The sequence below is a fragment of the Chelonus insularis genome, unplaced genomic scaffold (assembly GCF_013357705.1).
Source record: "Chelonus insularis isolate UGA/USDA-ARS -01 unplaced genomic scaffold, ASM1335770v1 contig_44_pilon, whole genome shotgun sequence".
Lineage (NCBI taxonomy): Eukaryota > Metazoa > Arthropoda > Insecta > Hymenoptera > Braconidae > Chelonus > Chelonus insularis.
The window spans coordinates 225,741-253,399 of NW_023276585.1; the positions used below are offsets into that span (position 1 = coordinate 225,741).

Sequence of the window (27,659 nt, forward strand, 5' to 3'; positions counted from 1 at the left end):
TTTCCATTGTTATAAATATTACACATAGTAGGTAGTTAAGATTTTTTGAAAGATTGTGTCAATAAAAATAAATACATTTCTAGAAATTGACACGCTTTTTACGAACAATTAAACCTTTTTATTGTTAATGCATAAAAATGGGACAATCAGCTACATATTGCAAAGAGATATTATCTCAAAATCTTCACATGCAAAATAGTACCAATAATGAGGAAAATAAAATGAAGATGATGATTATAGAAGGATAATTATTTCAAGATTAGCCGCTCAATTAGCAAGTAAAAATTATAAAAATAAATTTATTTATTTTTTTTATGGTAAATGGCAGAAGATTAAATAATTCAATTTATTGATTATTCAAATTATGATTTTCTTTAGCAATTAATTTCATCAGTACTAGTTTTTAAATTGAATTTCCATATTCTCAATACCACACACATGAAAGTGAGTGTCAACTACGCTCACCCATCATACAGTATGACCATTTACGCGCTCATTGTGCGTATATCTGTCTGTCGCGACTGTCTGGTGATTCTGGTGATGGCAAAAAGACGAAAGTATCATGGCCGTACCAGCACAATTGCTTATTGAGAGTACATTCTACAACTTTTGTTTTTTACTCCTACTGTTTTGTTGTGAAACGTTAGTATTGATATATTTGTGAAGTTGAGTTACTATTGTTCATGTGTGTTGAAAAAAATTTGTTCAGATACCCACGTGGCAAGCCAGGTGAGAGAGATAGAAGTGGTCGATTATAATGAAGTGAGATCAAGAAAACATCGACAGATGAAACAGGTGTTATTAAAAATAGCGCCATCATTGTTATAAATTGTAAATGAATTGAGTTTTGTTAACAGCAATCAATATTATCGACATATGATAATAAATTACTATTGCCATTGTTGGTAAATAATTAACGTCGATAAAAAGGAATTCTTTAGATAGAATTCTAGTCGGTAAATTTTCAATCAATCATATGAATAAAAAATAATTTTTATAGATGCCTTTTCTGAACAATTCGTTATAAATTTAATATAATGTATCCATATATATTAACTTATTTTTTAAAATATATTTAGTATCAAAATATTGTAATGAAATAATTATGTCAAGATTATATTAGTAGCATCAGAAAAGAATAAGTTTTTGAAATAGCTGATAGCAAGAAAGACAAAAATAGAAGTTGAAATTACTGTTATTCTCATTATTCAGTTATAAATCATGTTATAGAAACATCGCCTAGTCTAATCACTGAAAAGAGATTAGGGCCACCAACTTTTAAATTTATCAATAGATACTCAAGACATTTTAGCTTTTTCTGATAATATTTTGAAGTGAAACGACAGTTTTTAAGTAGAATTGACTTTGAATAATACAATTAATTAAATGAGTATTTTAAACGGCAGTCATTTCGGGTCACAATTAATTCTGCTGTTTAGTGCCGTAGGTCACGCGATAGTTTTTGTAAATATATGCATATTTTACAGTTCATAGTGCTAATATTTAAAAAAAAAGGAAAAAGCTTCTTGTCGAAATGGAAGATAACAATATTCAGGAATTGCCATTGGTCACAAAAAATATGTTGGACCATTCACCTCGATCACCATCATCATCTAGTAAGTTTTTTACATTTATTCAAAAAAAAGTCTTTCCATTATAAAAAAGTTATATTAATTTAATAATATAATAATAACTTATTCTTCTTTGTTCTTTAGATATTTTAATATTCGTTATATGATATTTCAATTTTGTACGTTATTCACGTTGCTTCCTCCCTGATAAAGTGAAAGAAAAAATAATTATCCAATTTGAATTATCTGAACGCGTTATTTTAATTAAATAAAATATTAATACGTTTTAATTGATGATTTAATTACCACCGTTAAGTGATATTCAATATAACCAACAAAATAATCAAGTTGAAGAACAATTTTTTATCCACATATCAATAAAGTGCATCAATTAATTCCTCATTATTGATGGCATTAAAAAATCTTAATTATCTCACTTTGAAGGATATTTAAATCACATATGTACATTTTCAGAACTATTTTTGTAAGAATTTATTCTGAAATTAACATAAATACTATGAATGTTTTTTTTATTCTGCAATAGAGTAAAAAATATAATTATTTGATTGAACCAACGAAGCTTGTCATTTCAGCTTATTTGCATATTGATATGTATACAATCAGTATTACAAAAAGTTCCTTTTTTACTAACAAATGTCAGGATTAGTTTATTGTTTAATCGTCTTGAAAGAATACTAATTTGATGGCTTTTTATGTTGACTCTGTTCTGAGATCTTCCTTAAAAAAAAACAGAATTAGATATTTAAATTTATCACAACTTATTTTATATAATTTTCGTTTTTTTTTTTTTTATAATTTCAACAGTTGTAGAAGCTTTATTATATGCTCAATTATTTACTTCATCATATTTGACAGAATTTGTTTTATTAAAAAAATCAGTTATCTGAAGAATATAAATGGATTTTAACATATTCTTTATTAAACAGTTTTTTATAAGAAGACATCAAAGATGGACACATATTATTCATAATGATTTTTAAATTCTACTCGAATCTTGAATGTCTTTATCCTCAATCACCATCACTTCTATTCGTTATGAGTAAAGAGACTCTCAACATATGATGTGACCTAGACCTCGAAGCGTCGTTTTCACGTCTATAATGCAAGATGCTTGAAAACTTGTAGAAACTATGGAGAAAAAACACATATGTCAAGAAATCATGAAAGATATTCTCTTATAATTTAAAAAATATCTTAAACAAATATGTGAAATCTAAATAGTAATGCAAAATTCAAGAGTTTCTTACATAGAAGATTTGTCATACCATAGACATATTTGCTGAGATATTTATGTAACATTAATAATATTGAAATGAAAATGTAGTTTTTTGTATATTTATTTATAACATTTTATAAATTGTTATAGAAACCTATTTTAAAAGTGTCATTTATCTTGACTATTCTTATTACGTATTGTTAATTGTTAAATTATTGCAGCATAAAATTCATAACATAAATTGTCTTGTCTGTTTTTAAGTTAAAAGAACGTTTTTTCATTTCTTCGGTTGCTTTTTGGTGTGCCGCTTCTTAACACCGATATATTTTCAATGCAAATGTAAAATAATCTATTGAAACGAAATACAAAACGTATTTAGTAAGACCTACTTGTTATTCACGATGAATAATCTACTTGGTTGTCATTATTCTAAATTTCCAAACGACCCCGGTGGTGAACTTTTCATAATAAGTAAAACGAACAACATAAACCTAAGACTAGGTCGGTAATACTAGCATAATTGATTAATCTATCATACACTCAGAATTATACTCTATGTCATAATATTTATTAATCGAGATATAAAAAATAACAATTATGAGAATACATTTAATGAATCAAGGCTTTTTGCTCTCTCCCTTTTTCTGCATTTTTTGAATTATGACTATAATTAATTGAAAGTACTATTTTAATGTTTATCCATTTTTTTGTTTACAACTAAATATGTTGGGTAATATTTAAAAAATATTATCAACAATTCAAACCATTTTTTGAAAAAACTCATAGCGATAAACATCATGTAAAAGTTTAATTTTTAAAATAATTATTTTAAAAAGAAATTTTTTTTGCAAAAATAATCTAGAGAGTTTTTCAATTATAAATTAATTACAGAAATATTTTAGTTATTAAAAAATTAGTGATAAGTTTATAATAAAATGAAATAGAACACCACGTGCATTCGTTTATCAACATCAGTAATCATTAAATACTCACATTGAAATCTTCCATTTTTTTGTAATTCATCTTTCATGCACCGATTATTCATAAGATCTGTATTCATAAACAATCTAAGACTGCGATATTTATATCTTCTTCATTCTTATTAATCATCATTCTTTTTATATAAATATAATCTAATAAACAATAATAATCAAATTTTTATCATAAGGAATTTCTAAATTTTATGAAATCTTTTGAAATTATTAGAAATATAGAGCAAAAAGAGTCTTGCGGGCAAGTATTGCATGAGATTTAATCCCAAGATATAAAAAATGAATTTATAATATACAGAACTCAAATATATATGTAAGTTATTGAAGAGGTCAAATGATAACCCTCTTCACAGTTATAACTAAAAAAGCATGCTTGAAAAGAATAACGAGATCACTTAGTTTACATTTACATAATTCCATATATTCAATTTCTACCATGCAAAATTCTCATTATATAAAATTATTAGCAATTTGTTTTATTTTATCATATTCTTTGATGACAACTCAAAAACACTAAGTAGACCAACATAGAAAAGATTAATGAAAAAAATGATTATGAAGCCAATACATAATTTTTGGAGTAAACTTAAATTTTTAATCCTACGATGTTCAACATCCTTGCAGTTGTTATTTATTGTGTGGAAGGAAGTGAAATTTTGATTTATAATAATATTTATGTAGACTGGTAAATAAAAAACAACTGACAAAATATGGTATTATTTGTCACATGCTGAATATTACTGGACTTCGGAATATTCCACTAATTTATCAGGATAAAAATGGCGTTGAGATGCTAATCTAGCAGCAGGTAATCTCAACTGAGTGATTCGATCACGACTGAAATGTGATTATGATAATAATAATAATAACAAAATTGGTTGGACAAACACCAAATACACATGATTGTCATCAATTAATTCAGAATATTGGTAATTATCAATTATCAACAACATTGAAATATATAGAGATATTTGTTGCATTGATACAGCCTTCGATAATAATTTATGCCATTATTGATTGTATTAATAGCACCGTGATCAATGTTGGATAATAACATAAAGCTTCCTGGACATAAGGAGGCTGAGCGTCTTAATCTGTTGTATAACCATTTCTTATACTCGTTACTTCACTTTGCAAAAGTTTTATGACGCATCAAAAAACTTGAATAATTTATTGATAAAGGTCAATCTTAATCGTTGCTTTGAAGTTACATTAAAAAATTTCAATTTTGAGATTAATATTTATTGAATAAAAATGAACTTGATTTCCTGTAAATTGTCATTTTTCAATTTTCAGTTACTAGTACCTCTAAAAATGAACGACTGAATAAATTTCGAAATTTTTTAATCAATCAAAATAATTATTTTATTATTTTACAAGCGTCCTTGATTTTTTTCAGCTACATCTACGATGTCAAAGGTGACAATGTAAAAGCAAAAATTTATTTATCATTTTAATACTACTCTCATAAAATTTTATTTCATCAGCTTTTCTACAAAGAATCGAAAATATTTTTATTTTTGATATCAACATATAGGGAGCTGAAGAAAATTTATTTTTCTTTTTTAAAAATTTCTAATAAAAAAAAAACATATTTTTTTCCTAGAACTTTTATTCGTTTCCTCGTGATAAAATCAGCTAATGTTCACTCAATTAATAATTCTTATTAATTTATTTCTTGCATACATAATACGTAGCATCAATTTCTTTTATTTTTTATCAATTATATTGTCTCGTAGGAGTTTATTTTTTAGTTATGACCGGTTTTTCGATAAACAGACTAGAAATTCTCTACATCGATTCTCATTAAGTTATCAATATTTTCTCACCTCTCACAAAAGAACAATAATATTTTTTGTTTCTTATTCTTTTTAGAGCCATTATTAGTTGCTGCAATTAAAAGATAATTTTTTTTCTTTCAGTGGAAATAACTTGGTTATTTTATTATGACACTGCATTTTTCCATTATTATTAAATCACACTAAGATGAATCACTAGTCTACAGTGATATATCCAATAAAGGGAGGTTGAGTTTATTTACAGTTTGTGTTCGTACAAAACATGACACATCATTAGTATGAACTAGTATTAATTAAAATAAAATAGAACAATACAAATCATTTAATTACTCTAATTATTCCAAGTAAATATTAGTAATAAATGCCCACCTTTTTTTTTTTATTCATAAAATTATTATCAAAATTTCTAGATGATCTGAATTTTTTATTAATCATTTTTATTGAGTATTAATATGATTTCTCTGTTGCTAGTACTACCATAAAATAGCTATAATAAATTATGCTTAACTCATGTTATTAATGAAGCCGGTTTTGTAAGTTGCAAAATTGTAGCGAGAATGTTTTAATTACATTCAATAGCACTTTTAATCATTGAGAAGATTAATTATTAGACAGTGGAAATTTTTGTTTGACATTTAGTTTTTTTTTTTTTTTAATGCTTAGTTACAAGTATTTTATCTAAGATTATTTCCTATTTATCTCTGTAATCATCCTAAAAAATACATTAATCAATCAATTAATTTTGATGTCTTCAAATTTTGTGGATTTTTTCTTTGTAAGTTTAAAGGCTTCATAACTTTCTTTGGACGTAGTAGCAGTAAAACAAATATATTTTGAAGAACAACAAGCGATTCAGGATATTTGTTTATTGAATATACAAAACGACAGATAAATTTATCCTTTTATCTACAATATTATCTTTCCATAAATTGATGTGAAACAAAACAGCCTTTGGTATTTCATATAAAAGCTTATTAATTACAAATAAAAATGAAAAAAAGTACTAATAGAGAAGATTTGTAATTGTTAAAAAAAATTTTTTAATGTTAAAAAAATTTTGGTTACAATAAAATTAGTTTAGATATCGTTAAAAAATATTTATTAATGATTAACATGATTGATTAAATATTTAAAAATCTTATTTGTATGAAAACAAACCATGTTTTACATTATTTGAAGTTAAACCACTTTAATTGTTAACAATCTCTTCTATCAGTGTGTCATGTTAGTTAAAATAACTGATATTATCAATAATAGAAGCTAAAAGTCTTTATCTACTGATGTTGAATAATTTTCAAAATATATTGACTCAAAAATTGTTGATGATAACAAAAATTTTATTTTATACATTTGCGATGCATAATAAGAATGAAATGTCAATCTGTGTTGGCCTTTAAATAAATCAATGTTAAAATCTCTCCAAGTACACATAACAACATAATTTCACTGAGGTTGTTCTTCAAACAAATGATTCATTACCGATTTACATCCCATGTTACTTATCGCTCATTTCCAACCGTGAGGACAATACAAAGCTTCCCCCACTATTCTTTCTCTTGGATGAAAGACAAACCATCAGAAGCACGATACATTAATAATAAAAAAGAAAGAAAATGAAATGGTTATTACATCCCGCACTACCCTTCCACCGTTTTATCTTTCACGCACGAGGGAAGGCAGTTGTCAGCAGCAAGATTAGATTATCGGCTTAGCTTGTTTGTGCCCCACCAACTTAACTTTTCCCTCTTTCAAAAACGAAACTCCTTACGTCGCTTCATTTAGTATCCACTGTGTTAGCAAGCTATACAGGTTAATCTAACTATTTTTCAACTATTTCCTCGGGTGTTGATCAAGTTTTACACCTTATTTGACTTTTCTTTCCAAGAATAGTATGTTCACGAGGCTGATAGACTTGTGAAAAATTCATAAAGTATTCTTTTACATCTCGTATCTTGTGCTCCAGTGAGTGAATTCCTTGTCAACATGAGGTTCGATGATCAATTCTTCACGATGCTTGGTAAGCTAATAGACCAATAAATTGAGAAACAAGTTGATAGATAGTAGTTACCAGATCCATTTAATTAGACTGTTAATATTATTAATGACCTTTTTGTGGTTTCCTAATCACTAACTACAGTGGTATCATCAAATTATTGTTCTATTATTAATCTCTATTATCGTAACAGTATTACCCACTAGTGATTATACAGTTTAATCTTTTTGCTGTAAAGCTGTTTAATCTTCAATAATAGTCATCATTTATAGGTATATAATATAATGCTTTAGTCCTTGAAACTGTAAAACAGTTATCTAAATAAAAAAGTTTGGAAATATGATGGAATCGAATATTTCATGAAATTATTACTACTATTTTAAGTAATTTTTGAGTTATCCTAAGTAAGTATTAGATTATACTTAAGACACTTCTTAAGTATCAAGTTTACTTACTAGAACTCAAAATTTACTGTTGGATAGAAATATTTTTACTTCTAAATTTCGAAACGTGTACTTGTTATTTTTGCACTTAAATTTAGTAAAAAAAATTGTCTCTGTGTAGAATCAAATGGCTGAATACAAAATGAATATAGAACCAAGATAGAAACTATTTCAGAATATTTTGCTGATGGAAATTGCTAATTTGCCTGAAATCCCTAGCTCATCATTTTCAACTAAAACATTGAAATCGTAATTATTTTTATCATTAATTGATTGATCTTTACAGAAAGTTTTTTTATTAATTATTCTTTTCTATTGAATCATTTTACATTGTTATTGTTTAAAAGATTTCATTATAATCTACACCAGTAAGGTTTGATGTTGATTCATAGTGGATACTATAATAATGTTTCAAAATAAATGAGAACAAAGTAAATAAAGGAATTTTTATTTTTTTCTCCAACATTTGTTTGTCTTAAAATTGAAACATCTTTATTGATGAATAAAATTCTCATTAATTTTTGGAGTTAGGAAATGTTAGAAACTTGGGAAATGACAGCATCAACTGTTAATTGTTATATCAAATAATGAAAGAACTTCCCTTGTAGCTAACAATTCCTTTCTCACTGAATTACCATAGACTGTGGTTGTCTTATACATCATATTTATTATTAAAAGATGAAAATTAATAACTAAAAGTGAATTTTTTACATGATGAAAATGATTAAGTATAAAATATGAAAATAATTATGACATAAACTCAAACTCTTCTTTTCCTAAAATTATGAATTACCCATCTACACGTGGGTAAATAAAGGTAGAGCCAGGTTAAATATTATTTAAAAATAAAAACATCACAAAAATGCTAATGTAAAATTCTTGAGTAAGCCAATGGTATCTTTACCATGACCTTGTAAATGCATTGTGCCAATCGACGATTATGAGTGTCCGCATCACTCTTTACATTGTATAGACAAATAGCATCACCAACGCGGACCACTTTACTATCCTCTTACCATTCGTTAAGAAGATGGCTTTTACTTACGTAATTTAAAGATTCAACCTTAACAAATGATGAATATCATACAGGTACATTATAATTGATTATCATAGGAGTTACTATTGACGTCAAAAAATGAACCCCTGACTATTTCTTTAGCCTTTTTTCCCTTCATTCTGATGCATCTCAACAGCAATCATTTTTTTTCCAAATTGATGAATTGTATAATTGAATACTACATGAAGTCAAGATGAAACGTGCAAATTTTTAATGATGACTCAATAACTTGCTCCAAGGTTTTAGCTTCAAATTTATCAAAAATTATCACTACCATCAGCAACATCATCAATGTTTCTTTTTTTTGGTATTATTAAGGTGATTGAGAAAATTTGAATATAATGTAATTTTTTGTTGCCTATTACTTTTGAAAGTCATGTATTTCAACATAAAACAAATACCATAATTAATTTGCCGATGACAGTAAATGTATAGTTGAAAAGTTTACATGTAACCAGTTATTAAATGCTGTATATTTACTGCAAGAAACTCTAACATGAATTCTTTCAACTGAGTGATTCTTTCTATATTTTTTATTTCGCCCAGTAAAACTATTACTCTTAAGACCTGCTGAGGTCATGTAAGTTCTTAGAAAATTCGAGCATTCCACAGCAAAAAAACACATGTAACTTTTTTATTTTAATAATAGTTTGCAATACGTTATTATGATATGGTGCCAAATGTGTATTCAAATATTTCTCAAAGTATCAGTGAGCAATATTGTGTATATAATTTTACTTTTATTATATGACATCTTCGAAGATTAAAGATTGCAAATATCACTATGATAAAGTGATTTGAATGAAAAGAATTTATTTTAATTATTGATAATCATTTAATTACTTGAAATAATCAACATAATCAAAACAAAATAAATAAATATTCATTTTAACATTATAATTTAGTAGAAAATAATGGATAATAATTTAGTAAAGAGAATAAAACTTTTTTCTAAAATGTGAACTCTAATAGTTGGTTATCTTAATTAGATCTGATTACGATTCTCAAAATTCCTTATCTTATAAAACCATAAATTTTTTATCAAACCGCAATTTCACAAAAATAAGAGAAGAGTGACATTTTTTATATCATATTTTTAACAGTAATCAGATTTAAGTTAATAAAGTTGATTAGAGTTATCAAAAGTATATTCAAGTAATGGTAATTAAAAAATATACGTGTTAATAATATTGAAATAAAATCATGATGTGAATCATTTTCCAGTCGTTGTTGTATACGTCAACAGGAACAAGAACACTTACTCGTCGCAACTAACACTTGGTTTATCAGACAACTTGACTCATTTTGCGACAACCGCTTTGTCCATGGCGAATTTCTCATACTGTACAATAACTTTACTTATTTCTTACGATAAGTTAAGTTAATTGGTAGCTTTGTCGCAACTATTACACAGTTATTTAAGTCTATTTTCCGTTGAAGAATAATTTCCGGCATTAAATAAACGGAGAAATTAGCTAATTACTTAGCTATATTTGTTAAATATCTCTGGAAATTGGACTATTGAGAAATACCTCGGATAATTTTAACTTTATTTATTTTTTTTAAATAAAATTAATTTTAACGAAAAAGTTTCCTCTCCTACTCTACTATTAATTATTTTATTTTATTTTTTTGGTTAAATAATGCATTTTTCCATTCAAATTGCCTATTTTAAAGATATTTTTTTAATTAAATAATTTTTTATAAAATAGTGATGCTCTTATAGAAATTTTATCAGCTTAACGAAATAATTTTATTGATCTACACTTGTCGACACTTGAAACTTTTTTCAATAACATTATCTATAATCTATAATATATCAGTATTGTTCCAATAATATCATTTAAATTCTACTTCACACTTAACACATTAATTGATAAAAAATTTCTTTCATATCAAAAAAATAAAAATGATATTTTGATTACGAGTTTTTGTTAAACTTGATTAAATGTTAAGGACTATATGAACATTTAATTCATTTAATCATTCACAATAACACAATGAATATTTTTAGCGAATATGAAAGTGATTGGTAAAAAATAGCAAAAAATATGACTTCATCATTTATAACTATACGTAAACAGCATAACATAATACTTTAGCAATGTCTTCCAGCTTTTTAGAACTGTCATATGCACGTGGAGTAAAGAGCCAAGGTGTTTCTCAGAGACCATGACTTGCAGTGTTAAGAATATTATTGATGCATGTCTTCTTCAAGGCTGGATCATCTTTGTCATGATAAGCTTAGGTTGGATGCATTAGCATATTTCATCAATTTATTATTATAATTATTATTTCATTTTTAAGGTGATCCTTAATATTATCAGTAGCTTGCAGAGGTGGTGAAAAAATATGTTAAATTATTTCCAAGTTATGCAATATTTTTTTGTTCCAATAACTCAGGATTCACTTCCTTAAATGATTGATAGAATTGATTTACTAACATTTTTTTGAAGCTTAAGATGATCTTTTTGTTTTAATAATTACCTAGTTTTTATAATTTTAACTTTTTCTTATTGTTTGTAATAATTCCAAACTTCCTAAGTTTTTCAATCAAAGCTAAATAATTTCTGTTTAACTTAAACAAGATTGTCAACCACACATCTTGTAGAAAACTTATTTGATAAAAAAAATTGATTTCGAATTCAAGTTTAGCTTGGTACCACTAACTATTGACATTTAATAATTAATCATCTTCTATTCTCGCAAATGATTAAATCACATGACAATCCAACTAGTTATTTTGATTCTCTAGGATACCTAACGATTGCAAGAAAATAAAAACAAAATTGGTATCGTTACAATCATGATTCAATTGTGATGAAGAGTGATTTCAAAGCTGGGTCGGAACCCTTCATAGCTAATTTACATCAAGATATCACGACAAATCTAACATCCGTCGACCTTCCAATCTCGTGACATGAACGTTACGACTTCCTGACCAGGACGAAATGCGTGCTTGGTTTATTGTAACGACAGATATTCATTTATTTGTCTGTTGCATAAAAATATGTCTTGGAACACAAAGTGAAGCAACTCAAAGAGACTTGTTATGTCTCAACCTGTCTATTAACCTGGCTATTAACTACTATGTAACATCTACTCGTTGGAACTCTCATTGGGCATGATCTGTTACGTTCTGACATGCGACCTAAAATGTTGCATCGATCAATTCTTAAGACAAAAAATGATTTAATACACAAAAAATAAAACTCATGACATGGTTATCATTCTTGTGTACATATAAAGCTTGGAATAACGCATATAAACAAGTTTGTAAATTTCCATTCTGATCTATATATCACACAATAATACTGTCTTTGCTAGTCCAACATCAGAATGATAATAATGGCCATTTTTATAACGAACATATTATTGTCGAATTTTGCTATTTTGCTAATGATGATCATTAAATAAATGATAATTAGGTCAGATATAGATAAATAATTGTAATAAATGGGGTAAAATGGTATACCACAGCTGAATAAAATGATGCATGAAGCTTAATTGTATCCAGTAGTTAATAGATTGAAAAAAATGAAGAAGTGAATAGAGTTGTCAGTTTCAACTGATTGTAATCTTGCGAGATCTATGACTGGCGTGTGCGATTCTGCCTCGTCTTTTTAAATCCCCCACTATTGCACACGCGACAGTCTTGGAGAGTTGATGTGAGGCGCAAAACATGCGTGCATTTACAGCTGTTTCCCAGTTGCTGACTGGCCGTCGAGTGGTTTATAGTGATAGACAGAGACGGCTAATATTCATAAATATATCTATACGTAGGAACGAGAGAGAAAGAGTGGAAGAAGAGGAGGAAAAAAAATATATTCAACCGATAACCCTCTTTTTTCCCTCTTTCGTGGATATATTTTTACAACGTCATCAACAATCATTGGTCATTGCTGAGAGACTTGACAATTATTTTGTGGACATATTTATGTCTTTATCTATCTCGTGGTTACACGAAATGGGTGAAGACTGGAGATTCTTCGTCATCACTTCGGAAAAAGAGAAAAAAAAGCCCATGAATACGACAGATTTTCGTGAGTCTGTGAACAGTCGTGTCCCCGAACAAAATTTATTTTCGTTCTTTTGCATAACCACCAAGCTGACAATTATTTGCGTTCGTTCGTGATATAAAGATTATCACTTTTATTGTTATTGCAACAAACGGGAAAATAATAACAACAATTGGAAAAAAAAAGTTTTAAAAAATATCAAAAACGAAGACAGTGGCTAAATTAAACAAAGAAAATAACGAGATACGAAGATAACGTCAATGATACATACGCTCGTGCACTCCCTGTAAACCTGTTAACAACACTTTCAATTTATTAATTGTTTCACTTGTGTGTGAACACCACTCGTCAGTATACCACTTGGTCAGTGTTGAAGCACGCGAGTTCTAAATCATTTAAATCTACCTTCTATCTGTGCCGATAGAAGAGCCAACTGGTACTGCAACTGATACCATTTGTCTTCTTATTTTTATCTACTGATTGGTCAGGGATAAAAATAAGATATTGGTTATAATTCCAAAATTCAAGAAAATAAGAAGACGATTTTTAAAATACATATTCATATCAACAATGGGATTAGCAGGTATTAATTTTAAATAATCATTTGATGTAATTTTTTGTCTTTTCTTTTCAATTAATGATTTTTAATTTGTTGATTAATCCATTGTTATTCCTCACATTTTTACTCTTGACATATTGCGCACAATCTTTTATAAATTTATCGGAAACAGAGTAAGTAGGTATATGCTTTAATATATACGCATGTGAAATAGTTCGTGTACAAGAAACACGATTCGTTGCGTGTTTGCTAGCGGTTAACCGTGTCATTCTGAGACTCCCAAATAGATACAGCACGCAGAAGCAGGTATTCAAGGATTTTGTTTTGAACAAATTTATTATTTTTTTTTTTATTTTGTCAATTAAATACTTAATAACTTGAACAAGGTTTTGTTTTCTCAATTAAATAGTATCTTTTTCCTCATGAATTTTCTCTATGTCACTTGATAATGGAGTTGAAAAAAGACAAGTTTGATGATAAAAGTGTTGTAAATATAAAAAATATAAAAAAAAACATAGAGGGGCTATCAAAACTCCATTATCGTTGACTGCAGGCACAAATGAAGGAAAAAAGTCATCCTTAATTCACAAGTATTTTTCTACTTTTTATTTCATTATGTCATTTGCTAAAGCTTCTTGGAAAAATAATTTTCTCGAAATTTTTGATTTATTATTACACTTGAAGTCATCATAGATTGATCGATAAATAATACTACATTGTTATAGAGTTATTATAGAAACTAGTAGAAAAATCGGCAATTATCTGACGATTGAAAAAAATGGAAATTATAGTCTGAGTTGATACTTAAAGAGTAGGATAGAAGCTAATTGATGTTTCTATCAATACATTATGGAGACTTATTACTCCGATGATTTTGCAAATAGTAAATAATATTTTATCAACATGATATGGACAATCGACTATAAAAAATCCGGACAAAAGAGATTTGATTGTAATCCATGACTGTACATTTAAAATTTATGATTATTGTCTTACAATACTTGAATAATTATGGATTTATTAACCCAAATAATTACTAATTATTAGAAAAAATGTTTAAATTTTTTTATTTTAAAATAATTTCGAGAATAAACTTGAAAGTTATATTGGAAAAATTGTTTATTGACTTTTTTTTTTCTTTCAATGATAAATGGCTTAATGAGTGTATTGATTGTTGAAAAATAATTGGGTTTCTATCATTAACTACAGTCGAGAGAAATTGACGTTAATTTATTGAATGACTTGTTTCACTGTATGATTGAAGCATTTTTTGATTTTTTATTCACGTTTTAAATAATGTACAACATCACAGAAGGAATCTAAATCCATAAATATGTCCTGTAAATTTATTACTATATTATTTAAAGTAATTTTCTTATGAGAAAATGCCACAGTAATAGACGATTTATTATATTTGGTTGGTTAAAAAGATTTATTATTATTAAAAAATTATATTTGATTGAATATACTGCGGAAAAAATTAACTCCAATGATTCTAAAAGACGCTTCACACAATTATTTATTGTTAAATTATCAATCATACTTTAAGTTTATTTAATTATTAATTAGAGTTATTTTTTTGATGATGACAATTTTTTTTAGTATTGTAATGAAAAAAAGATTCCCTAATCACTGTAATAAAATAAATAGAGCCAATTGATAAAAATGAAAAAGACGAAAAAAAAATGTTTATTTTATTACGAACGCAAGAATGGATTTACTTCGAGAATGAATCTAATAACCTTTTTTACTACCTTCCATTTTTTAATTCATACCATCACGCATTTACACAAGTCATTAAACATAAAAATACATTTAATTATTGATTAGATGTATGTTAGAGAGCAATCATCGATCAAATAGTCTTACGTTTGCATCCAGATTGTTGAAAAGATTCCAATATCAGACAGATAGGGGAAAAAGTATTATTGCAACACACTTCTGACAACTCCTTCTCTAACCGTCTAGAGACACGCGAGTTGTATACTCGATAATCGTCGCTCTCTCGAAATGGTGTAGAGATTAGAACAGCACTGGACGTGCTAATTATGAAAATGAACGCGTAAGGCAAACATTACTTGCAGAAAAATGCGAGTAGAAACTTTTTGTTAACCTGTTAGGTTTTTTATATTAGACGAGATAGCAATTAAGTATGTACAATTACAAGAACTCTATATGGAAGAGTCTTGACACTTGACCGCTACCTCGTCTACATATATGACTTCGAGGACACAGTCTTTTCCTCTGTTTTTTTTTCCTATTTTTATATTTTCCTCTCAATTTCTCAGCACTTATAGATACTTACTTCACTACAGTTTTCATTACTTCAATTCGTATCATACAGATGATTGAATTATTGGAAAAACCTTATCTCTTTATGATTTACGAAGAAAAAAATTCATTAATATTCAAAATGCAAAAAGTAATAAATGTTTCAGTCAAACGATGACTTAGATTTTTCTACTTTATTATTTATTAGCAAATTAATAATTTTATTTATTAAAAATTCACTATTTTTTAAACAAAAAAAACTTCTCATTAAGGTAAACATTAGAATGAGTTACTGATCAAACATTTTTCGCAAATAAATTTCGTACATAGTCAGGATTGCTAGTAAATGCTTAGCACGATTGTCATATTTGTCACAAAGTGACGTAACCCGGTAATAATACCGTATTTATTTACCAGGAAATTTTTTTACACGGAAATTTATCTAATGATTTACTGAACAGTGCGTGATTGATTTTAAATACTATTTCAAACAAAACGAAAATAATTTTTTTCTACCAGAATTTATTTAACACACCTCCCGTATTCAGCGACTTACAATGAAACCATCAACTGGATCAACATTGTAATAAAAAAAAAATTTTAATTCGAACATATGTTACATTACACGTACTTTCTATAATTGTAAAGCATGTGGTAAAAATGATATTTAAAAAGCAGTGTATAGTTAACTATAATTTTTTTATCGCCGGATACGAAATCAATAGATATTACGATTGGAGAAAGGTAATCTAACTGTAATAAATGTTACGTTATAAGGAACTACTTCTGTGTACCTTAGAATCATTTATTACTTAAAGGATATTACGAGCACATCATCGGTTAGTTGATGGCTACTAAATTTCTATACTACATCTACACTAATAAAATGACATGCATTTTCATCAAAGTATATTTCTGTCATAGCTTTCTCTTCTATAATCCCTGATTGCAGTGATTATTGCAAAAAATTATGATGATGATAATGATCATAATAATAACAACATTGAAATAAAAAAATATGTATATATATAATATGAGTGTCATTAAAATAATCAAGGAGTTGTTACCTCATAAAGTCTACATCTCGATAAAATATGCAGACTAAAATGAATTATAGATCATTAAATATTCACATTTTATACCAGATTTTATTTTTCACTATATTTATGTATATAATGCACTTTCAAGGACTGTATCCTCAGACTGTTAGGTTTATTTACTTACATCATACACTCACTCGTAATGATTTCATAATGATCATAGCATGCCCAAATAATGCCCTGGAGGCTTCAAGAGTCTTTTAAATGGTTCTTCAGTCTAATATTGACTATTTATACACACTTAAATGTACAATTGTACCCATCATTATTAAAAAAGTTGAGAAAATATTCCTCACATGTATAACTATCGCCGCCAAGATTTTGTAATGTTCATTAACCTTGACTTCGAGGTAGTATTATGTCTAGGAAATTTGCACGGTCATAATAAGCATGATAACACTAGACTCATTAAAATCAACTGTTCTTATTATCTATCCCAATTATTTCGTTGTATTATCTATTTGCTATTGATAATAATAAATGTCTATGTTCATTGATTCCTAATGCTTTAATATAGATGTTTTGTTAATATGCATTGATTAAAATAACACATTAATGTGTTATCATCAACTTATATACATTTTTAAAATAACTTCAGCTATTTTCCATTTCTTTAGCATCAGTACACATGCATTTCATAAGATTGAATTAAATCTTGCAAATATTAATCATTAAAAAGAATAAATATTTAATGTGTAATAATTATTTTTGGATAGTGATGGATTTTGAAGATGAAGTCTAATAAGAATCAGATTTTAGGATAAATGAAGTTATTAAATTTAAATTACGAATTTAATTCCAACAACTTTTCACTGTCATCCTGTATTTATAAAGCTTTAACTTTATCTCCTGCTTCAATTAAAATTCCCAATGGTGACATTAATAATTCATAGATCTTTCGAATCGCACTAGAAACTATAGTCAATGCATACATTAATTGAACAAGCATCAGTGAAGTAAATTCATTGCAATAACTATAGTAATTTAACCAATATATAAATCTTCATTGAAAGAAATTCTGCTGTTAATCATTCATGCTCAGAAAATTAACAACAAATAAGAACTGAAAAAACTTTCAATTTTGTTTATTATTTTATTTGTATTTACTTAAATTGGAAATAACAAAATTAACTCTCTATCACAAGAAACAAATGAACTTTTTCATTTATATCTCATCAACATCTTAACGAGATACAGATTTTTTCATATTATTGATATCTAGTTTTAATTAATTATCATCATTCTTGGTGAAGAATACAAATAATGAAATGCAAAATAATCTTCAATGATTCTTTAATGTCTAATTACCTAGAATAATGAAAGTTTTTTCATTTAATTTTGACTGATTAACTGCTGACATATAATGGGTAATTTTTCATGTCAGTATCAAATGTAAAACTTAAAGACAGTGTCTATTATTCTACATTGAACTATCTGTTGTATGATGTAATGAAAAATTGTGGAGCTCATTGGAGTAGAGACAGCATTGCGTTATGACTATTCTATAAATGTGTAAACATCAGTGAATATTTTATGAAATTATTAAGTAGTATAAATATTAGTGGGTACTACATGATACATACAGATATGTTGGTACCTACATAAAACTTGTGTAATCTTTTGATTGATGCCTAAAGTAGTAGTAAGTTTCGTCTGGACGAATATGCTTCCTTTTATTATTTATTTTCTGTAATCGATTTTGACGAATATCCGAGGTCGAAGCACTCAACATAAAAACATATGAATAATATTTGATGATATTCATCTATCTGTACAGTTACAAAAGCATTAATATCATCAACGACCTTCATGTAGACTAAAATTTCATAGAAAAAATCTTTTACATCCAATCATTTATCATGTTTTATAAAAATTTATATTTCATGTTTATAACTTTGATGCTTTTTATCATTTATCATAAACACCAATGTCTGCTTCCTTGTGCAATAATATTTATTATCGTTATCAACAATTTAGAAATGACTAAAAGTAAAAAGCTCATAAAAGACAAGTCTTATTGTTTGAAATAATAATTTTTATTTATATTAACAACAGTGAAAGTGAAAATATATTGGGTTCAATGAACGTAAAGTGTATTTTTTAAATTGAATAATAACTATGACAATTAAAATTTGAAATGAAGTTAATGAATGAAAATTATTTAGAGAGTAGATGTTTGTTAAAATCACATTGTTGTTGCAATAACATTTATTTAAATGTGAATTAAAAATGCATATATTTGTTGATAAGCAAATGTATCATCATATTAAGAATTAACAATCGAAAAAACAAAAATCACTTTTGTAAACAGTGTGACAAGTAATACAAACTTTTATCACTTTCGCCCTGAATATTTGAATAGTTTATCTGATTAGATCGAAAGAGATTGTGTTATGCCACGTAGGAAGTAAATATGATATAACAGCGATGTCACATATTAGACTTTGGATCCATAACATTGCGGTAGGTTAGGCGTCATCTAAAGAATTCCCCTGTAAGAAATCAACGTCATACATGACGAGTATTCAGTCTAGATGATTGTTTGAAAATTTTCATTTCTCTTAAAAAATTAAAATAAATTTAATTTTAAATGAAAAAATTTTTGTTTTGTATTTTTCTGTCATTATAAGCTGGGAGATTCCATGTAATACTTATATCAAACAGCTGATAAATAACGGCTTCGATATTTCATAGAATTTATTAAATTGTGAAAGATAATTTTGATAAAGATCAGACAAAAAATTAACTGTGTATTGAACAAAAAATTGTTTGTGATTATTATTCGTATCATGATTTCAACTCATGATCATTTAAAAATTATTAAAAGTTACTTTCTCGATTGTTTATTTAAAACATTACATAAATTGATAATTATTTATCTTGGAAAAATTCCATTGATTATTTTACACTTTACAAAATGTCTATTTATAGTTATAACTGTATTACAGTTCTTACCAAGACTCATAAACAAATAAACAAAAAAATAACGACATGAACTACTTATTTATTTAGTCATAATTATTTATAACTAACAAGATTTTTCAAATGATTGACTAAAAATGAAATTTTTATTTGAAATATAAGAAAATATTGAATGATAATTCTTATGATAATATCTTTTTTTTCAACAATCACAAATAAAAAATAAGTCCTAATAAATTTTCCATTAACATTTATGAATTTAATTGTATTCTACCATAGCTTTGTTAATACATATTTTCAAAATAAATTACAAAGTAAATGAGTGTTAATTAATAATTAAAAACAGTTTTTAAAATTGCAAAGAATCACCATATACCTAGAAATAATTACTGAACCTTAAGTATTAAGAAATAATTCAATAGACATCTCATGAATTTTTATAACTCAATTTTAATTAAAGTACTTAACCCAATAAATAAATGTTTTTCCATAAATTATTTCCTGTGTATTGACGTTCGATTTGTGGAAAAAGCTAATGTAAACATCCAGTGAATTATTCCACTCTAATTACATAATTAAATTATTTTTTGCCAAACAAAATATTTCGAAGACAAAGTTAAGGGGATGTGATTTCATTTTTGTCATTGATTTTGATAAATAAGTGATTCATGTAATTTTTTATGAACTCGTAGACCAAATAAATGTTGCATCATCTCATTGCAAAATGAAGAAAAACAACTTTGAATACAATTGGCTAATTTTCCACTGTCTACATACATTAGTTGCAAACAAACGACGATAAATTGAAGCCATCACCTTTTCCCACTCAAGGCTAATCATTTCCCTCCCCTTATCTTTAATACTCTCATTGTATCTGGCGCATGACCGATAGTATTGCTTGCAAAAATTTTAACTATCTTCATTATACCAACACGTGTGATGTTGTCGCTATGAGAATAAGTTTTAATGCTGTGCTGATCTTAACGAATGTATACATACATCTTTCAACTTATTTACACATGATGAACAATATAAGTGTGTTGATTTCTCCCTCCTGATAATTGTTATCTCGACCCTCGACTTTTACGGTAGTATTAATGAGAATATGTCTACGTACGATAAAGTCATTCGTAGAAACAAGATTTTGGATATATGATGATGTAGCGCCATACAATCACTCAATACTTGATAAGAGAAACCACGCAATCACATAAGCTTTCTAAATAATGTGTAAAGAATTATTTTTAATTTTTTTCCTATAAATGATTTCATCCTTTTTATTGATTTATCAATTTAGATACTTAAAAAAAGAAATGGTTACGTTTTAAATATTATCTTAAAACCCTGAATTAAATTATTTATTCATTTATTAAGTTTTGATTAATTATTTGATGATGAAAAAAAATTATGATTCATTGTTTAATTAATTAAACAGATTCATATTGATAAAGCAAATAATTTTAGAGATTTTCCTTTTTAAATTTACTTTAGATTCATACTATTTTCAATCATTTATTTATCTACAAATTATTTCTGTCCAGTCCTTGCTATAAAAATTGAATTTTTTATAGCCTTCTCATCAACTATTGTCATAAATTATTTCCATCCATTACAATAAAATTACAAGATACTGCACATATGACCTACTTCGATGAATACTTTTACAAATTAAAATATTTATTTGACTGCATAAATTATTGATAACTATAGATTTATATTAATTCAAATATGAATTATTAAAAATAAATCATGATTATTGAATTAAAAAAATCTTTTCTCCATAATACATATATATATATATATATATATATATCTTCACTGATGCTGATGAATTTTGAATAAACAAAAAATTTTTACCCTTCTTAATACTGTAATAATAATTTTAATAATTAAGATGGACATATTAATAAATGATTAATATTTTTCCAGATGCTGATCTGAGTATGGGAGCAGGTGGTACAGGAGGATCAGTCCTCGGAATTCCAGGTTCAGGAGTTGGTGGTGTTTTATCCCAACACTGTGCTATTTGTGGTGATAGAGCAACAGGAAAACATTACGGTGCAGCTTCATGTGATGGTTGTAAAGGATTTTTCCGGCGCTCAGTTAGAAAAAATCATTTGTACACGTGCAGGTTAGTTATTATCATAATTTATAATTATACACACACTTTTGCAATATGACTAGAAAAAAAGTAATATCTAACATCGTTGAGTTTCAATTACAATGTGTAGCGATGATAATAAAAAAGTGGAATAATCGGTATTTCGAATATAATTAAAGTACATGATAAATAATATCATATATTCAATAATATTTAATGAATTTTCCTTGGATTTATGGCATTCACTTAATTAAATATTTTTATTTTTATTCAGTTGCAAAAACATGTAATGATTTCTGTAACCAACAGATTCAGCAGAAATTGCGTTGTGGATAAGGACAAACGAAATCAGTGTAGATACTGCAGGCTAAGAAAATGCTTTAAAGCTGGTATGAAGAAAGAAGGTAAATTGGAAATATTCATTCAGTAGAGTAAAATTGATAAGATTCATGACTAACTGCAATTCAATTTTTCAAAGTACCTACATAGTTATTTATCTAAAAAATTATATATTTTTTTTCAACCATCTATAAATCAAAATGTCATTGTTAAAAATAAAAAATACTTATTTATATTCCTACAAATACACATTATTCATACTTGATCCTATTCAATTCTTCTCAAACTTTATTCAATCTTTTAAAAAGAATATAAATATAAAATATCATAAATAATATTTTTTTTTATGAGGCTAAAAAATCAAATATTCATTATTAATATTGGAAAGTTTAATAAGAATAAAAATGATTCAACAATAATTATCCATTAATATTCAGGTATAGTAAAAATGGAGAAAAAGTAGTAGATATAAAAAATTGATTGTTCATTTTATTGATGGAATTTTTAATGTGATTAAGAAACTCATTAAATTCATCAACAGTGAAGTGGTAATTAAAGTTAATAATTAATTTAGGTAATTTAAAAGAATGTTACTATTTTCTAGCGGTGCAGAATGAACGAGACCGGATAAGTTGTAGAAGACCAAGTTATGAAGAGCAGACAAGCAATGGAGGTGGTCTATCCGTTGTCTCTTTGCTTCAAGCTGAAATGCTCAGCAGACAAGTCGGGGCGGCCTTAGAGGTCAGTTTAATTTAGCTTCGCTGTTGAATATTTATATTCTTTACCCACGACCGTTAATGTCTGACCGCGGAAATATCCGGGCTAATAAACACCAATACCTGAGTTTTTTCCTCCTTAAACTCAATATTTCAATATAATTTATTTACAAATATTTTATTACTATTCAAGCCAAGTATCCAAATTGTAAAATAATATATATCTACTTGATCATAAATATATTTTAGTAGCAGTTAAAAGTATTTTATATTAATTTTAATGCACAAAAATGTGAGTAATAGCTCACTGTGAGTTAAAATTGTCTGGTTTCTGACTGGAAAATAAATTGAAAGAATGTAAATGAAATGTTATAAGCCTTGTGTTCAAAATGTTTTTACTACCAACGTAAATGGCTTTTTGTGGTTTTCTGAAATGAAAATTAGAACAATTTATTTTAAAATTGCCGCATTCATTGCATTTCATATGAAAATTCATTTTTGTTAAGAATGAATAGACTAGATATCAATGAGGTCATCAGAATGAGTCGTCAATGAACCGTTCATGAATTAGTTATTAACACTTAAAGTATATAAAATATTTACTACTTTGTTAAAGACCAACATGAAGCAAAACATATTTCATCAATAATTTACTGAAAAATTCGAATCACAGATTGACTAATGTATTTTGAAATTTTATTAATCGGTATCATTAAAAATAATATTACTCAACAATATTTGTCGTGTTTTTAATAACAATAGGATAATCAGTCAATAAATAAATTATACATTAAATGTAATTATATTATTGTAAAAATTATCTTAAAAATGTTACACAATTAAACATTCCAGTTTAATTTCTTATTACATAAAAATAATAATTTTATTCGACAAAGTTTCTAGACGAAAAAATATTTAAATTTGTCATATGGTTCTTTTATCTTTTAGGTCAGGCCTATTGGTTCATTTATCCTACATATATAATAACTGAATAAATTAAAGATTGTAGAATAAGAATGGATTGATGAATTTAGAATGATATGTATTCTAGGTTCAGCAACTGGGAAGCCCAAGTAATGAGACTGATCTCAGTAATAAACAGATAGCAAACATCAATGATGTGTGTGACAGCATGAAACAGCAACTATTAATTTTAGTAGAGTGGGCGAAATATATTCCTGCATTCAGTGAACTCACCCTTGATGATCAAGTTGCTTTGCTTAGGGCACATGCTGGAGAACATCTTCTTCTTGGTGTAGCAAGGCGTAGTATGCATCTCAATGACGTCTTACTACTAGGCAATAATTGTATTATTACAAAAAGTTGTCCTGGTAAGTTAACTTAAAAGGATTTTTCGCTCGTTTACTTGCCGTTTATAAGATGATATCATTTTATGTTTACTAATTCTTTCAATAAACTAGTCAACTACTAACTTTATGTAAATTTGTAGAAATTTTTTGGGTACAAATTTGCGTAATTTTTTATTTGTTCATCTGTATGTTATTCGATGATAGTAGTATTGCATAGAGGCTTTAAAAAGATGTAATAATCTATTTGTAAATTACAATTTGAAAAGACTATTCGATTTTAGCAATTTGTATTTCTAGACTAGCGTGTAATCATTTATAAAAGGAGCTCTACTTATTTTCAATGAGTCATTTAGATTTTTTCTTCAGTCTTTTTTTTTTTGTAATAAAAAATACCACTTCATTTCCTCGCAATTTAAGCGTTGTACGCACTTTTTTATGTTTATTTAAAAATTGCTTTTGCAATTTTTAGCATTAAAAATCAAAGATATTAATCACAGTAGTTCTATTTTGATATTATTTTTTTTCTGCGATTATTCCTGCGTAATTAGCACCTTAATTGATTCAATATAATGTTGGAAGATGTGTTTAATTACATCAACAAAAAAAATTAATGAATAAACTGGTATGACTTGTCTAGTTTTTTAACTACAAGCAAATTATCTTGTGTTTTGCAGTAAAATAAAAAAATTCTATGCTTGTTAGTAATTTTGGATGGTGATAATCGCTAACAATTATTTAGTACATTACTTAAAGAACTGGACAACTCAAGATTTTGCACGATTTATTGGGGTGTAGCTAGTTGGCTGAGTTCGGCCTTTTTGTGTGATGTTAATTTGCATGCATGGCAAATTTGGTGTGGTAATTAAATTTGACATTTCTACAAAGCCGGACTCAGTCGCGATTATTTAACTTGAACGGTATAACCGTGGTTATCAGTAATATCATTGTCTGCAGAAGGACGTAATCAAGACCTAGATATGAGCCGAGTTGGAATACGAATAATGGAAGAACTGGTCAAGCCCCTGAACGAAGTTCAAATTGATGACACGGAATTTGCTTGCCTCAAAGCCATAGTATTTTTCGATCCAAGTAAGCTAACTATTTTTTTTATCATTACTAAGAATATTGTTGTTAATAAAAAAATTTATATTTCAGATGCAAAAGGATTGAGTGAACCTGCACGAATAAAGCATTTACGTTATCAAATCCAAATAAATCTTGAAGATTATATCAGTGATCGTCAATATGACAGTCGAGGTCGATTCGGTGAAATTCTTTTAACACTACCAGCTCTACAATCAATTTCTTGGCAAATGATTGAACAAATTCAGTTTGTAAGATTGTTTGGAGTTGCCCACATCGATAGTTTACTTCAAGAAATGCTATTGGGAGGTGCTTCTACTGAACTTAATGGTACAGCAACTCCTCTACCTATTTCTAACCCACCTGAGAGTTACGTGAGTAGTAATGAAAGTCCAAGTAGCCCATTAACTCCAGCTAATGTTGGTCCTCTGAGTCCACAAGACCACATGCTAGGTGCAGGCAGTCCAGTAATGATCTTACGTGATTTAACTTCAATTACTTCACATGAAGAAAATAATTCTGTTACGGGGTTTCGACTTTTTAAGCAGGAACCGAGTTTAGAAACAGAAACAACATTTTGACTAGATTTTGAAGAGGTAGTTTTAAGAACTTGACATTTTTTAAGATCAATAATTGCATCTTGCCTTCTTTTAAGAATACCTCATCTTATTTTACAGCTAAATAAGAGTGATATTACATAATTATCATACTAATATTGTAAAATGAATGTTTACACAATTTCAAATTGTGTAGTGTTGATAAATATACAACCAAGTGCCTTGATCCAGTCAAATTGACATTTATATAAAAATATTTGTATACATCCAGAGTATATTTTATATCAAAAATAGTTTCGAGTTAAGTTAAAGTAATAGTAGTTAAGATTAAATAATTTATCGAGTTCTAAAATACATTATAATCATCATCATAATCGATATAATCACAAAAGTCAAAACATACCTAGTGCTCAAACTCTTGCTCAATATTAACTTAGATGTTAAGAATATAATTAATATTATACCTATCATAATCAAATAGAAGAAGCGCTCGATATAAGTATAGGCTATGGATCAATAGAATATATTGATAATTTTATATGAATAAAATTTTGTGAAAATTATAATTTGTAGAATAAGGACGCATAATATGTGATATTATGTTGAATAGTGAAACATCAATTTATTGTTAATTCTTTTTAATGAATAATTAAAGTAAAATTTTCTTCTAATTTTTTTTTGCTCTAATTGAGGATAATAATAATGAATAATTTTAGAGGATTATTTATAATAATCAAATAACTATTTTGATATTATACATGAATGCAATTTCCAACATTAAAGACAAGTGAGTCAGTAATAAATATAAAAATAATCACTGTTTATGAGTTTAGCAGTTTGTCAAAAATTTCTTTGAATAATTATTATAAGAGCTTTGATATCTATTATACCAATATTGCTTCAGATGTTGATGTATTATTTCTATTATTGTTGCTGTTATTATTCAAATGATAAAATTTATATATCTTGGTGCTGTTATTAATGTTTAAAAATTAAAATTAACGATATTATTTTACTGATTGATATAATATATATATATATATATATATATATTACATTCCACTTTTGGGGAAATTCATCAAAATATTGTTGTAAATATTTTCAGGCATCAAAAATTAATTTGTAAAGCATACAAATTTTTATAATTATTGCCATTACAATGCAATTAATATCAAATATCGTCTCAATGAAGAAGATTAAATATAAAAATTAAACGTTTAGTTATACTATTCTAAGTTTATTAACTATTATTTCGTAAAAATAGTCATAATTTTTCCACCAAGTTTAATCATTTTTATTACATTTTTGTAGAGATTTATCTTTATTGTTATTGTTATAAATTTTTATAATATTGACCGAGTGGTCGATGAAAATCTCAAGTTATTGAAGGTGGAGTTTCAATAACGAAGATCATAAACACCAAAAATATTTTGCTCATGTACCATCATTTAAGTAAAATGAAAAAAATATATTTTATATAAAATAAGAACAATCTTTCTATTAGGGTAAACATTAATAGTCTCTTTGTTAATTGAAAAAATTATAATACGTTCTCAATAAATAAATTTGGAATTTGATAAAATTTTATGA

General features: G+C 26.8%; 1 protein-coding gene across 4 annotated transcripts; it reads left to right on the forward strand.

Annotated features, from left to right (window-relative positions):
• Window positions 1-499: 499 nt before the first annotated feature.
• Window positions 500-26,949, forward strand: Hnf4 (Hepatocyte nuclear factor 4). 4 transcript variants are annotated; one of them, XM_035088175.1, is made up of 8 exons: window positions 500-729; window positions 1,488-1,616; window positions 21,893-22,094; window positions 22,374-22,468; window positions 23,008-23,144; window positions 24,171-24,450; window positions 25,366-25,518; window positions 25,585-26,949. In XM_035088175.1, the coding sequence occupies exons 2-8, from the start codon at window positions 1,535-1,537 to the stop codon at window positions 26,091-26,093; spliced, it is 1,458 nt and encodes a 485-aa protein (XP_034944066.1). In that variant the 5' UTR covers window positions 500-729; window positions 1,488-1,534; the 3' UTR covers window positions 26,094-26,949. The 4 variants fall into 4 exon arrangements, with proteins under 4 accessions (XP_034944066.1, XP_034944067.1, XP_034944068.1 ...); XM_035088176.1 differs by having other exon boundaries at window positions 501-729; window positions 25,384-25,518; window positions 25,585-26,948; XM_035088177.1 differs by lacking the exons at window positions 500-729; window positions 1,488-1,616 and adding an exon at window positions 7,394-7,616.
• Window positions 26,950-27,659: the final 710 nt, after the last annotated feature.